At 39.7% G+C, this 16,001-nt stretch overlaps 1 protein-coding gene across 2 annotated transcripts in view; it reads left to right on the plus strand.

Annotated features, from left to right (window-relative positions):
* kdm7ab (lysine (K)-specific demethylase 7Ab) overlaps positions 1–16,001 on the plus strand; it is a 96,543-nt gene that overhangs the window by 37,294 nt on the left and 43,248 nt on the right. For both annotated transcript variants that reach the window (XM_073058908.1, XM_073058907.1), the window contains exons 6-8: positions 1,712–1,898; positions 2,821–2,983; positions 4,286–4,373. In XM_073058908.1, the coding sequence (XP_072915009.1) occupies positions 1,712–1,898; positions 2,821–2,983; positions 4,286–4,373 (438 nt within the window). The remainder of the gene's footprint in view (positions 1–1,711; positions 1,899–2,820; positions 2,984–4,285; positions 4,374–16,001) is intronic.

The raw sequence follows: 16,001 nt of genomic DNA on the forward strand, positions 1-16,001 counted from the left end.
GAACTCTCAATACTACTTTAGCACTATAAAACTATTAGTTCCTAGTAGATATCGATAGAGGAATTCATCCAGAGTACAGTGATACATTCTTTTGATTGAGTGTAAATGAACAAATCAGCACTGACACTGAGTATGGTTGGGGTGTATGTGAGGGTGACTGGCTTACTCTATTATGGAACCAACAAGCTACAAAGGGTCCCGAGGGTTCCTGTCTCCAGGTATAGAGGCTGGAACCTATCAGCAGGCAGAACGTTCAACTGTGTGGTCCATCAGGCTTCACCGTGGCAGAGACTGGATCTCACAGAGGATCAGAACCCAAAGAATTGTAGTGTAGGGTAGTGGTCACCAATCTTTTTAAGCCCAAGATCCCCTACCTCGGCCTTAGTGAAGGCAAGATCGACCCCAAATCGATTAATTACATGCATATGGGCAGAAAAGACCGGAAGTAAAACCCCGTAACCCGGAAGTAGAAATAGTGTATGAACACCAGGGGTCACCACCCTTTTTTGCACCACGGACCGGTTTAACATTGACAATATTCTTGCAGACCGGCGGGGAGAGGGAGGTGTTAAACACGACCGGAATACAGTGATACTCGAAGCAGGTTCCTTATGTCCAGTCTATTCCACAATTTAGCTTTCATGGCTCTCAGCACTTAGCTGCTGTCCCACTTGCTCATGTTTTTTTCCACTGGAAAAAAACTCAAATGGATTTGTTTTTAAATGCAGGGTGCTTGAACTCAAGGTACGGAAGCAGTTTTGAGTGCTTAATTGCCTCATTAGACAACCTCCCACCTGCCAGATGCCTTGGCCAGGTGTGGCTGTTCCCGTACCGGGGCTGCAGCGGTCGCAGTCCGAGAGCGACCGACCGAGCAAAGAGTGAGACAGGACGTGTGTCTGCCCCCCCCCCCCCCCCCTGTACAATCTATCGGCCGACTAAAGTTTGTCTCGAGGGATGACTTTTAGCAGATTGTAGCGAGGTAGCTGCTCTGCTACTTACGAAACCCTGAGCCCAAATTAGGTCGTCTGCGAACATTTTAGCACGGGGTTCCCCACGAACAATCGGTGTGCTAAACGGGTTTAGTGGTGGCGCCCATCTGTCCGCACTCCAGGCCAGTACCAACAGCACTTCCCACTGGCCGTGAGAGGCGGCTGGTTACCTGAGGCTAACCAGTGATCCCTGGTGCTAGAGTGTCACTGCGTTTAGGCAACTGATGACCTCGCATGAATTCAAGTTCAACAGTGGGTGTGACAGGGAATGAGGAAAGGTGCAGCTGACCCATATTGTTTCATATTGCCAAATCATATCGTTTCCTCGCAGCCCGGTGGTTGGGGACCACTGAAGTACACTGTGTAGTGCAGGAGAGCTACACGCACGCGCACTGGGCAGAAAGAACGGAACTAAAACCCCACAACCCGGAAACAATCTCTCAACAGTATTTGTGTATTTATTTTTCATTTGTTTTCGGGATCTACTGGGAAAGTCTTAAAGATCGACCAGTCGATCACGATTGACAGGTTGGCGACCATTAGTGTAGGGGTTATCTTGATCTATGAAGAATTTTGCTTTTATTTTGTCGGTTGTTGATGTGAGCTGGAAAATTTCTGTTGAATTGCAGGATAAGGCATTGTTCGCTATTAGACTGATAACTTCTGACAGCGTTGAGTGATTTGTTACCCTACTGCTCATTTAATCTCTGATGTGTATGCAGGATGTCAGATTTGGTGAGGGTTCCTGATATTGTTCAGAAGCTTTCATGGGTAGAGAATTACTGGCCTGAAGATTCCATCTTTCCCAAGCCCTGCGTTCAGAAATACTGCCTGATGGGAATGGAGGACAGTTATACCGACTTCCACATCGACTTTGGGGGCACCTCTGTGTGGTACCATGTACTGTGGGTAAGAGGCTGTCTGGATCTTGGTGTTAGTTTGGACTGTCTGTGAAATAATGTTGCTACAGCCCAGCATCCATTCCCTACCATTCCACTGCCTATGTCACCTCTTGTTGTCCTCATTATCATCTTCCGACCTCACTCAGTCACTCAGTTGTTCTTTTTTCCCCAGCCCTCTCCGCAGGTTTCGAAGTCACAATATGAATGTCTTCTACCCACTTTCCACCCCCAACAATGTGCATTCAGCTCTGCAACATTCTATCTCCTCCATTCCTAGGCCATCCTGTCAACTTGTCTTTTGCCTCTTCACCCAATCACCCTCTGTACCCTGATATCAGCAATAGAAATGTCTGTAACACTGTGTACCTCTTGCAAAATCTTTAATTGCTCCTTATGAGGTACCTCATGCTAGTGCTGGCTCTGCAGGACGTTAAACTGGTGCATGTAAGCTAAATGTGGGAGGAAGGTATCCCTGCGAAACCTCAGCAGTTCAGAGTGTTTCATTTTTTATATTCTAAGGTATACAAGCATTCTCAAAGCACTTGCTTAACTTGGAAATGTTGAAATTTCTGAAAAAAAAATTGAGAAACCACCATTCGGGCCATGTTCTCTTCTCACTGCTGTCAATAAAAAGGAGGTTCAGGAGCCTTGGGTCCCACACCACCAGGTCAGGAACATTACCCTTCAATTATCAGGCTCCTGAACCAGGTGGAATGAGGTGTTAGCATAATAAAAGGTGAAGATTTTCCACAAATATTCTAGTTCACATGAGAGAGATTCCAGTTGTAGAGCACTGGCAGCAAGTTGGTGTCAACAATTGTTTGATGGGGTCATTGTAGTGCTGATGGGGTACTACCATGTGGGACAATTTAAGTAACTCTCTTATTTAAAGAGTTGTATTAAAGCACAAAAAACTCTCTTCCATGCAGGGTGAAAAACACTTCTACTTGATAAGGCCCACCAATGCCAATCTTGCACTTTATGAAAGTTGGAGCAGTTCTGTCAACCAGAGTGAGACTTTCTTTGGAGACCAAGTGGACCGATGCTACAAGTGTGTACTGCAACAGGGGCAGACACTTCTCATTCCCACAGGTATGGTGTAAAGATAACACAAGATTTCCATCTGGCCCTATACTTTGTCACGTTTGGCAGTACATACCTTACCTGATTACATTAGAACAAGAGCAGGCTATTTAATTTTTTGTGTCTACCATTCAATAAGATCATTGCAGGTTTTTAACCCAATTCAACCCAAGATATTTCAGACTTCAAAGTTAATTCTTAAAGATTTAAAGATTAGCTTTATTTGTCACATGCACATCAAAACGTACAGTAAAATGTATCATTTGTGCAAACGGCCAACAAGGTCCAAGTATGTGCTGGAGGCATATCGCAAGTGTACCATGCTTTGGGCACCAACATAGTATGCCCACAACTCGCTATAATCCTAATCCGTACATCTTTGGAATGTGGGAGGAAGCCAGAGGAAACTCATCTAGTTGCCGGGAGAATATATGAAGCTCCTTACAGACAGTGGCAGGAATTGAACCCCGATCTGCTAGCACTGTAGAGCGATATGCTAACCGCTACACTACGATGCTGCTCCTAAGTTGACATCAACTTCTGTTTGCATAAATTTTCCCTAACTTGGCACTGAAAGGTGTGGCTTTGGAGTGAATGGAAGAGTATACATTCCGATTGGTGGAAAAACTGGAAACAGTGTTGCATATGGAGATTTCTATATCAATAATTCAGTTTGAAGTCAATTCTGCTTGTATTTCACCACTGAGCAAGTGCTCTGTTCCAACTGTTTTTGGATTTGCAAATGGATATTTGCCAATGCTGAAAGTCGTTTACTGTAATTTTACCCCATTATTGCTCCATTCTTCATTCTGTAAGCATCTTAGCTGAGTCGTTTGCAAAATGGCAGATGGATAAAGGTGAAAGATTCTGCTGATGCTGAGAATCTGGAATAACACACACAATGCTGGAGAAGCAAAATGCAGCAGGTCAAGGTGGCATCTATGGAGAGGAATAAACAAATGGCATTTTGGGCTGAGACCCTTCATTAAGACTATCAAGATAAAGGCAGTGTCCATCACTTAAAGCATTAATACATAGTTTACAAGTTGGCTTTGAGTCACAAGAACAACAGCAATAATGGGGAACCACAGGGCAAAATTTTTATCTTCCTAATCTGTTGCGCTGCTTGCACAATAACTTTATGGTTTGTGTACAAGGACACCAGAGCTCCTCTGTACATACACTTTCCATATGTTTTCAGCAATAAAGACTACTTTTACTTTTGATAACCCCACCCACTTTGGGCATTATCCTGTGACTCAGCTGGCGTTAGTTTGCTTGCACAGCTCACCCAGGTGTCTTGTTTTTAAGGCTGGATCCACGCTGTCCTAACATCCAAGGATTGTATGGCTTTTGGTGGAAACTTTCTGCATAACCTCAACATTGGAACACAACTCAGGTAAGTTGCCACTTTCAATGTCTTGTTCTATTCCAGAGCTGCCTCCTCTCTCCTAAATCCAATGCCATATCAGATCAACTGATTAGAGCCATGGAACACAAAAGCAGGGAAACAGGCCCTTTGGCCCATCTACTCCATGCTAACTTACTTTTCAGCCCAATCTCATCAACCTGCACCTGGACCTTAGCCCTCTTCACTCTTCACATTGTGTATCCATCCATAGAACATTGCACAGGAACTGGCCCTTCAGCCCACAATGTTGTCTGGTGCTGCAAATGTACATGAATGGAGTGATATGGACTTGGGTAGGTAAAACAGACTAGTTTAATAGGCTTTTAACTACTAGTTCAATTAGTTTGCCACAGCATCACCGGCCAAAGGCCCTGTTCTTCTGCTGTACTGTTCTTTGTTCTACCGTAGATTCTGGACTACAGAGCGCACCTGATTAAAAGCCGCTGGCTCTAATTTTAGAAATAAAATCAATTTTTTAATTGTAAAGGCCGCACCGGATTTTAGGCCGCACCGGATTTTTGGCCGCAGGTGTCCCACGTTGTAATATGAGATATTTACACAGAAAGATATTACACGTGAGGATTTTTTAACTTTTAATTAAATCCATATGGTAACAAAAACAAATACATATTGCAAATGCTTTTTTTCGAACCGTGCCCGTAACGTGGCTACTTTTAAATATACGTTGCGTATACTTCTTTACTGAACAACATTCCAATATCTCCTAACGACTGGTAAAAAATATATATACTGCAGCCTACCAAGAAAAGTTATTGATCGCCTTTAACTTAAAAGCAGCGTTTCGCTCCGCCGCTCGACCCCCGCCTTTCCGTTTATCGCAAACGGCATTTTTCCCACAAGACACCGCGAAACCGGGTGTGACGTCATAGCATCCCGCGATGTAGTACAGAAAACAAATATAGTTAAAACTCTTCTAACTTTAACTAGAAAATGAATTACTAAGCGAAAATATTATAAACTAAATAACTGCCATAAGGCAGCACAATGCTTCGAGTGTTTTCCATGTTGATGAGGGTGAGTACAAATGACTGATATACAATAATTTAATTGTGAAAGTGCGCTTGATTTATCGTACAATTTCATTGGACCTCTGTGAACTACTCATCAATTTTATTGGTCTACTGTTATGAGGCAAAATGTTTACGAGGCGGCATGAAAAAAATCATGTATTAGCCGCTCCGTATTAAAGGCCGCAAAGTTCAAAACTGTTCAAAATGTGGGAAAAAAGTAGCGGCTTAAAATCCGGAATCTACGGTATATTAGATCTTTTCATGTTTCAATAGTCAATAGTTCCATTTTAATATCAGAGAATATGTACAATATACAGCCTGAAATTCTTGCTGTTCACTGACATCCATGAAAACAGAAGGGCACCTCAAAGAATGAATGATGTTAAAGACAATAGAACCCCAACGCCCCCCACTACTTCCCCCTCTCATGCACAATCAACCCTCCCCCCAATGTACTACAGCAAAAAGCATTAAAACCCATCAAGCAAGCAATAGCAAAGCCCCAAGAGAGACCATGACAACAAAAGCTAGTCAATCATCTGACAATTTGACCTACCACAGGCTTGCTCTTGCCCCCTCTTCCCTCATAAAGGGGCAGAGAGGTGTCACACAATGAGCAACTCATTCATTGTGATGTTAAGGTCTGCTGCATTGCTTTTTTCCCCCTGAGAAAACTTTCCCCACCAACGAGAAAGCAGTTCGCTGAGTACACAGCCCTCTTGACAGCTGATCCGCTGTTTCCAATATTCTGTTTTCTCCTGTGGCATTCCATTTGGCGACACCAGTGTAGAATCGGTTCGTCCACAGGATCACAAAGCCTCAGCATCCTGAAGGCGTGCTTGCCTTCTAGGCTGCACCCGTAGGATATTGAAAAACTGCCGGTCGGTCCCAGTCACCGTAAAGAACCGCAGTTTGAGTGCAGCTGCAGATCGAGGGCACTGACAGAACCCCATCTACCTTGAAAAGGGGGAAGAAAAAGAGACATCTAAAGGTAGAAATTAAGCTGTTTCCACAGATGAGCTCGAAGTAACTGCTCTCTAGTACCATTATAGCTGTGCATCCCAGATGAGTTCTTTATTAAAATTGAAACACTGATGGAGAGTGCTGGATACAGCCCAGTCCATCACAGAAAAAGCCTTTCCACAGTTGAGCACATCTACAAGAAGCACTGTCACAAGAAAACAGCATCCGCCTTCAAGGATCCATCAGAGAGAAGTACAGGTGCCATCGGTCTATACCGCCAGGTTCAGGAATAGTTATTACCCTTCACCCTTCAGGCTCCTGAATGAGCATGGATAACTTCACTCACCTCAATACTGAACTGAGCACAACTTATGGTCTCACTTTCGAGGACTGTCAGGATTCTCGGTATTATCTATCTATTATTGATTTTTTTTTGTATTTGTGCAGTTTGTCATCTTTTGCACTTTGCTGCTTGTCAGTCTTTGTATGTAGTATTTCTTTGTTCTACTGTGAATACCTGCAGGAAATCAGTTTCAGGGTGACATACATATTTTGATAATAAATTTACTTTGAATTTGAAGTTTGATGGAAGGTTCTCTGGGTACGTTTCCTACTTAGTTTTTGTTTCCAGACTCATCAGCCTGTTGTAAATTGTCACACACTTTGATCTTCCAGTTATCATATCTCACCCTCTTTCATGCTGGCACTTTGTTCTACGTTGTGCTGTGCTAATCTTTCGCTGCAGCTCAGTGCATTTTATGTGGTCCTTTTGTTGGACAGTATATAGTTTCCTCAAGAGCAGTGCTTACGTCTTTCAATTATTTTCACTGCAGTTTGTGAATTTATTGTACATCCTTTCCTTGCTGCTAGTGCAGTAGCCCTTTAGACGACAAGCTTGCTGTCGCAAAGTAAAGTGCATGGTGATTTCATGTCAACATTCGTCTTTGTGCTGTTTTGAATTTTATTATTCTATCTTTTCTATCTCTCCCCCGAGTTTTATTGCAATTTTGAATTACTTCTCTGAGCACTGGTGTGTAACGTCCCTTAATTTATCTGCAGCTCTTAACAGTTGTACTACCTTATCACTGTTGTGTGAAATTTATCATGTTCTCATTACTTGTGGAGGCACCTTGGTGATCTGCACATAGTTAAAGGATTATTTTCGCCGTGTCGTGGAGTTGAGTTGTTCTGCATTCTCCTGCCTGTGGTTCTCCCTGGGAACTTGTGCTTTCCAAAATCCATCCAAGGTTTTGTACAGTTAAATGTGGAACATCATCTGTAGTGTCAGTGTCCTGGTGGGGCTGTTTGTAAATTTGAGATCTCTGATTATAATCTTGCATGGCATCAGTGCTTTAAAAAAACAGTCAATGTCATTTCCCAATGCAAAGTTCATACCAGTTGGTATTATGGTGACGGTTTACAATACAAAGAAATAGATTTTAAATTGTATTACCTGAACTAGGTTAAAGTTTAGACCTTAAGACATATGAGCAGAATTAGACCATTTGGCCTATCAAGACCACTACCCACCCTGCAAAATGCTTTTTCCAAAAGCTCTCTTCTGGAACATATTATAGGGAAATAAAAACAAAATCCTCATGCCATCTTAAAAGTTTCTTCTCCAGGCAGGTAACCTGATCAACCATTCCAATTGGCTACCTTCATTTATTACCCCCATCACTGTACTGCACTGAACACTTTAAACAAGTTGTTATAATGCTGTTTACATTGTAAATACATATTGGTATTTATGTGTTTATGCATATTTTATACCATCTCTGCACTTTAACCTCTAATTTTATTTTTTTATGTTATTCTTTATATAAGAATAATACCAAACCAACACTACATCAAATTCCTATTACATATAAATGTTAATTCTCGATGACTGAGTCTGCTCCACCATTCAATCACGCCTGATCTGTTTTCCCCATCAGCCTCTTTCTCCTGCGGAAACATATCCCAGTGAGACCCAGAGGAGAAGCTCTGTTACTGTCGGTGTCGATTCCCCCTGTAAATTGAAATTGGTGTTTAGCGTTCAAAACGGGTGATATTTTGACAATAAGGGAATTGAGAGGAATGACAATGGGAGAGGAAAATGCAACCGAGCTAACACGTGAGCCATGATCTTAGTGGAGCAACTGTGATATTTCTGATGTTCGTGTTCATTTTCCTGAAGGTGTTATTGGTTTTTCTTAAGTTGTTGTTGCTAAGATTCTGGCTAATAATGTGAAAAGCGTGTTTTCCCTTTTGGACTGATCAGATAAATCTAATGTTTTTTTAAAAAATCAATAATTCCATTCCTATGCACTCCATAAAACATGCACTTTTGTTGAACTGTCACTTACTTATGAATGGTCTGATCTGTGCATTTTTAAGAACAGTTGTGTTTGTTGGATCTGCTGTACAAATGCCTTGGCATTTTAAATCTTAGGCTCTTAATCTTGAACTTGGCTGTCAAACAGTCTCATCTATTAAATAACAAAAAATAAACAATGTAAATTAATAAACAACTAATTAAAAGTTGGAAAAGAGCATTTTTATCTAGTAGAAAAGGTGAGGAGGGGAAGAGACAAAAGGGAATATCTGTTATGGGGAGATGAAGGCTAAGTGGTTGTGGCTTTGGGTGAGGGAGAGTAGTTGGACTTGTTAATCATAGCTGATTCAGAGTTGTAAATGGAATGCAGTGGGAGCAACAGAGGAGAGAAAGAAGTGCCTGAACTGATGTGAAATTTCACCATTGATGGAAATGCCAACAGTTCAGAACAAAATAAAATCTGTGGAGAGAGAAAGGTTGAACACAGCTGTGACTATCATGAAAACCAGCCTTGCCTTCATTGACACTTCTGTTGCCTCAGTAATGCAGGCAACATTATCAAGGACTGTTTCCATCCCAGTCACCTCTTCCTCTTCCATTAGGCAGAAGATACGAAAGCTTGAGAACATGTACCACTGAGCTCAAGGCCAACTTCTATCCCACTGTTATAAAACTCTTAAACAATAAAACTGAAGTCTTGACTTCTCAGTCTCCTACGTTGCGGCCCTTGCAGTTGACTGTCACCACTGTGCTTTCTCTGTGACTGTAACAGTGAATCCGTATTCTGTTACTCTTTTCCTTTTGTACTACCATAATGTACTTGTGTCTAGAATAATCTGTCTGGACTGAATGCAAACTTAAGTAATAAAACCAATTATGATACCTTTGTTCTCATTCATCTCCCTTTTTACACTTCTTTTGATGTGATTACTCCACCTGCATCATTATTTGTGTTGTTCATCTCTGGACTCTGTCCTATCACAGCCTTCCCCTTCTCTTCATGTTATTAAACTGTTACTAGTTCTGAAAGTTAATCAGTTTGAAATGGTGACTATTTCTGTCTCCAATATTTTCTGTTGTTTCAGATTATCAATCTTTACCTTTTGAGCTTGTACCTTTGCCCTAGCCACCAAACCTCATTCCCACGCCACACATTCCTCCCTGCCCAGCCAAGTACAGACACTCCTGACTGTAATTCTCCCTGAAGACTGGTTGTTTTAACACTTGGTTGACCTTGCATGATGAGATGGACACTCTCTGCAATTCTGCAGTGAGGAACAACTGCTTTTCAATGTTCAAAACAAATTTATTATTAAAGTACCGTAGATTCCGGACTACAGAGCGCACCTGATTAAAAGCCGCTGGTTCTAATTTTAGAAAGAAAATCAATTTTTTACTTGTACAGGCCGCACTGGATTTTCGGCCGCACCGGATTTTCGGCTGCAGGTGTCCCACGTTGTAATATGAGATATTTACACAGAAAGATATTACACGTGAGGATTTTTTAACTTTTAATTAAATCCATATGGTAACATAAACAAATACATATTGCAAATGCTTTTTTTCGAACCGTGCCTGTAACGCGGCTACTTTTAAATATATGTTGCGTATACTTTTTTACTGAACAACATTCCAATATCTCCTAACGACTGGTAAAAAAATATATATACTGTAGCCTACCAGGAAAAGTTATTGATCGCCTTTAACTTAAAAGCAGCGTTTTCGCTCAGATCCAATGCCGCCGCTCCGCCGCTCCCCCCCTCCTTCCCGTTTATCGCAAACCGGTATCCCACAAGACGCGGCGAAACCGGGTGTGACGTCATAGCATCCCGCAATGTAGTACAGAAAACAAATATAGTTAAAACACTTCTATCTTTAACTAACAAATGAATTACTAAGCGAAAATATTATAAACTAAATAACTGCCATAAAGGCAGCACAATGCTTTTCTTCGAGTGTTTTCCATGTTGATGAGGGTGAGTACAAATGACTGATTTACAATAATTTAATTGTGAAAGTGCGCTTGATTTATCGTACAATTTCATTGGACCTCTGTGAACTACTCATCAATTTTATTGGTCTACTGTTACGAGGCAAAATGTTTTTGGCGGCATGAAAAAAATAATGCATTAGCCGCACCGTATTAAAGGCCGCAGAGTTCAAAGCTGTTCAAAATGTGGGAAAAAAGTAGCGGCTTATAATCCGACATCTATAACCATATAACCATATAACAATCACAGCACGGAAACAGGCCATTCCGGCCCTCCTAGTCCGTGCCGAACTCTTAATCTCACCTAGTCCCACCTACCCGCACTCAGCCCATAACCCTCCACTCCTTTCCTATCCATATACCTATCCAATTTTACCTTAAATGACACAACTGATCTGGCCTCTACTACTTCTACAGGAAGCTCATTCCACACAGCTATCACTCTCTGAGTAAAGAAATACCCCCTCGTGTTTCCCTTAAACTTTTGCCCCCTAACTCTCAAATCATGTCCTCTCGTTTGAATCTCCCCTACTCTCAATGGAAACAGCCTATTCACGTCAACTCTATCTATCCCTCTCAACATTTTAAATACCTCGATCAAATCCCCCCTCAACCTTCTACGCTCCAATGAATAGAGACCTAACTTGTTCAACCTTTCTCTGTAACTTAAGTGCTGAAACCCTGGTAACATCCTAGTAAATCGTCTCTGCACTCTCTCTAATTTATTGATATCTTTCCTATAATTCGGTGACCAGAACTGTACACAATATTCCAAATTTGGCCTTACCAATGCCTTGTACAATTTTAACATTACATCCCAACTTCTGTACTCAATGCTCTGATTTATAAAGGCCAGCGTTCCAAAAGCCTTCTTCACCACCCTATCTACATGAGACTCCACCTTCAGGGAACTATGCACTGTTATTCCTAGATCTCTCTGTTCCACTGCATTCCTCAATGCCCTACCATTTACCCTGTATGTTCTATTTGGATTATTCCTGCCAAAATGTAGAACCTCACACTTCTCAGCATTAAACTCCATCTGCCAACGTTCAGCCCATTCTTCTAACCGGCATAAATCTCCCTGCAAGCTTTGAAAACCCACCTCATTATCCACAACACCTCCTACCTTAGTATCATCAGCATACTTACTAATCCAATTTACCACCCCATCATCCAGATCATTTATGTATATTACAAACAACATTGGGCCCAAAACAGATCCCTGAGGCACCCCGCTAGTCACCGGCCTCCATCCCGATAAACAATTATCCACCACTACTCTCTGGCATCTCCCATCTAGCCACTGTTGAATCCATTTTATTACTCCAGCACTAATACCTAACGACTGAACCTTCTTAACTAACCTTCCATGTGGAACTTTGTCTATGGTACATACATCTCACCATATATAACACGGAGATTCATTTTCTTGTGGGCATTCAAGTAAATACAAAGAAACACAATTGAGTCAATGAAAAACTGCACACAGCAAGATGGACAGTGTACAAAAGACAACAAGCTGCCGATACAAGAAAACAAAACAAAATAAATAATAATTACCAAGAATATGATATGAAAATCCTTAAAAATCAGTATCAATGGATACTTTCAAGATTAATGCATTAATGTCAGTCTATCACGGAACCTTCAAACTTCGAGCATTCAAAGAAACATTCTGGTTTTGCGGTATTATTTTTGTAATTTGTTTTTTTTAATTGAAGTTCATCATCAAACAAACATTTCCATAAGATGTATTTCAGACATTGTACATATAAATCATATAATCATATTATGTCACAAATCTCCACGTAGTATTTATCTGAGGTATACACTTATAGAAAAGAGCGGAAAAAAAAAACAAGCAAAAGGAAAAAACTATGTAAAAATAGGGAGTGATTTTTTTTAACAACATATTCATTGATTTGTGAGAATAAAATCAGGCCTATGAGGCATTATGTAGTTAAACCATTTTTCCCAGTATGTATCAAATTGTTCCAGTTTATGGTTAACAGATGCTGTTATCTTCTCCATTTTGTAAATGTCCATTGTAATTTCCATCCATGTTTTTAAAGTTGGGCTCTCCTGTGATAACCATTTCCTAGTAAGAGTCTTTTTACCAGCCACCAACAGTATATTCATAAAATATTTATCTCTTTTCAACCATTCTTGAGGTATATACCCAAAATGTATGGTCTTACTCTCTAAGGGTATTTCACATTTAAAGATGTCTTGTAGGGCATTGTGTATCCCCCTCCAATAGTTTTTGATAACAGGGCAGTCCCAAAGAATATGATAATGATTTGCATTTTGATTTCCACAATTTCTCCAGCAAACAGGGAGGTTACTATCATAATGGGATTTCTGAGAGGGTGTAATAAAAAGATATTATAAAGTTTTTCCATCTGAACTCCCTCCATTTCTGTGAACTGGTACACTTCCATTGATACCTCCATATTATTGTCCATTCTTCCTCAGATATAATTATCCCTCTTTCCTTCTCCCATTTTGTTTTAATGTATGAAGTCGAATATGTTAAGATTTGACAACCCCTTATACATGCTTGAAATGATTCAACTACCGTTATCTGAATTATATGCTCTTCTAAATAGCTCTATCAAGCATGGTTACATTTTTAAGCATCCTATTAACATATTGTTGCATCTGTAAATACCGATAAAAATCTTGTTTTTTCTAATAAGTGTTTCGCTTTAAGCATTTCAAAACTGAATAGTGTTCCTTCTTTCATTATGTTGCAAAGAACTGTTATTCCTTTAGCTGTCCAGTCCTTAAATCTAGCATCCAATTTATTTGGTGTAAAATCCAAGTCATATGCATACCATTTAAGAATTGCAATATCTCCCTCTAGATTATATTCTTTTATAGTAGTTTTCCATATTTTAAGAGTCAATTTCACCCATGGGTTGTCAATAGTATTTATGTACCTTTGCAGGTTGTTATCAGCCAAAATTGCTTGTATGGGGATGGGAAGTACCCGCTCCTCAATGTTTTTCCATTGACCGTCATATGATGGGTTGCATCACAACTCTCAACTGTGCTGCAAAATAATAATCTCTAAGAGAAGGTAGGCCCCATCCCCCCTTTTCCTTTGCTAATTGCAAAGTTTTGAGCCAAATTCTAGGCCTTTTACCCTGCCAAATAAACATTGATAACATCTTGTTCCATTCATTGAATTGATTACTCTCTGTTGGTAGGGTCTGAAAAAGATATAACAGTCTGGGCAGTATATTCATTTTAATAGACTCAATCCTTGAACTGAGACTGAAAAAAAGGAATCAGGTTCCATCTGGCCATATCTTCCTTTTTTTTATATAAAGGCTGATAATTACATTCTGATAATCTTGCCAAATCTTTTGGCATAATGATGCCCAAATATTTGAAAGACTCTGTTTGCCGTGCCCAGGGATATCTACTTTCAATTTCTCTTGGTGGGCAATAGTTATATGAAAGTAATTGGATTTTATCTATGTTGATCTTGTATCCTGATAATTGACCATATTGTTCAAAGGATTGCGTCAATTTAGGTAAAGAGTATGTTGGTTGCCCTAGATAGATCAAAATGTCATCCGCGTAACAAGCCAATTTATGCTCTGTCCCTTTAATAGTAATTCCCCTGATATCTTCATTTTGTCTGATATATTGAGCTAATGGTTCCAGATATAATGCGAAGAGTAGCGGTGACCATGCACAACCCTGTCTCATGCCCCTTTCTAGGGTAAGATTATTTGATAAATATCCATTGATTTTAATCCTAGCAGTAGGGTTGTCATATAGTGTCTGTATAGTTTTAATAATTGTGTCTTGGAAATCAAATCTATGTAAAACTCTGTAAAGAAAATTCTAATTAACTGAATCAAATGCCTTTTCAGTTCCATGCTTACCACTATTGCTTCAATTTTATTTTTTGTATATGATCCATAATGTGAAGTGTCCTTCGTATATTGTCTTGTGTTTGGTGTTGTCGTATAAAACCTGTCTGATTGTTATATATCAGTATGGGTAGAAACTCCTCTAATTGTTTGGCCATGATGGAGGTAAATAATCTATCATCTACATTAAGAATGGATATTGATCTAAATGACCCGCATTCCATTTTATCCTTGCCTTCTTTCGGTATAGCTGAGATTATCGCTACCTTCTAACTGGGTGGCATTTGTGCCTTTTTTAGAGCCCAGTTCAGTGTGGGGAGTAGAACAGGAATTAACTCATTTTTAAACTTTTTGTATCACTCTGCAGTATACCCATCTGATCCTGGTGACTTGCTTAATTTAAGCCCACTAATTGCAGCTTTTAATTCAACTTCAGTTATGTCAGCAGTCATCGTTCTATTTTGTTCTTCGCTTAAAGTGGGTATCTCAAGAGAATTCAGGAAGGTGTCAATTTGGGTTATGCTTCCCCCTGGAACTTTGGAATGTAGAGTTTTGTAAAACACTTCAAAAGCTTCTTGAATTTCACTTAGCTTATTTTTTATAATTTTCGTTTTTGGATCCCTAATTCTATGAATTGTATTTTCTGCTATCTTTTTTCAGTTTCCACGCCAGTATTTTCATAGACTTAGATCCACTTTCATAATGTCTCTGTTTCAGAAACATTAAATTTTTCTTGATTTCTTGCATAGCCAAACTATTAATTTCATTCCTATTTTTTTGTTTCCCCTAATGTATCCTGTGCCAAATTCAATTTGTGTTTTTTCTCTAGTTCCTTCAGCCTATTTTGTAATTCCTCTAATGTTTTATTCCTTATTTTTTTCTTGTATTAAGATATCGCTATAATTTTCCCTCTTAAGACAGCCTTCAGAGTATCCCATAAAATGGGAGGTGAAACCTCTCCATTATCATTGAATTCTATGTAGAGTCCAATTTTGTTTTTTAATTTGTTCCTTAAAGTACGGATCATTGGGTGGACTTGAATTTAGTTTCCAAATAGAATTCTTTGGTTGTAGGTCAAAATCAACAGTTAAGCATATAGGTGCATGGTCACTTACATCTATTGTCCCAATTCCACTTACTTTTGTCTGTCTTTTCCAAATATTATAAAATAGACTATTCTTGTATATACAGAATGGGGAGCAGAATAATAAGTGTAATACCTTCTGTTGGGGAAAAGGTCCCTCCATATATCAATTAAACCAACATCCTCAAAAAGTGTATTAACTTTCTTAAGTAAAGATTTTGTTTCATAGGTTTTTCTATTGGAAGAGTCTGACTTTGGTTGTAATTGTAAATTTAAGTCTCTCCCACATATTAGGAGACCTTCTGTTTCCACTACCATAATATCAGTAATTTTCTGAAAGA

The sequence above is a fragment of the Hemitrygon akajei genome, chromosome 10, assembly GCF_048418815.1.
Source record: "Hemitrygon akajei chromosome 10, sHemAka1.3, whole genome shotgun sequence".
NCBI classification, from domain to species: Eukaryota; Metazoa; Chordata; class Chondrichthyes; order Myliobatiformes; family Dasyatidae; genus Hemitrygon; species Hemitrygon akajei.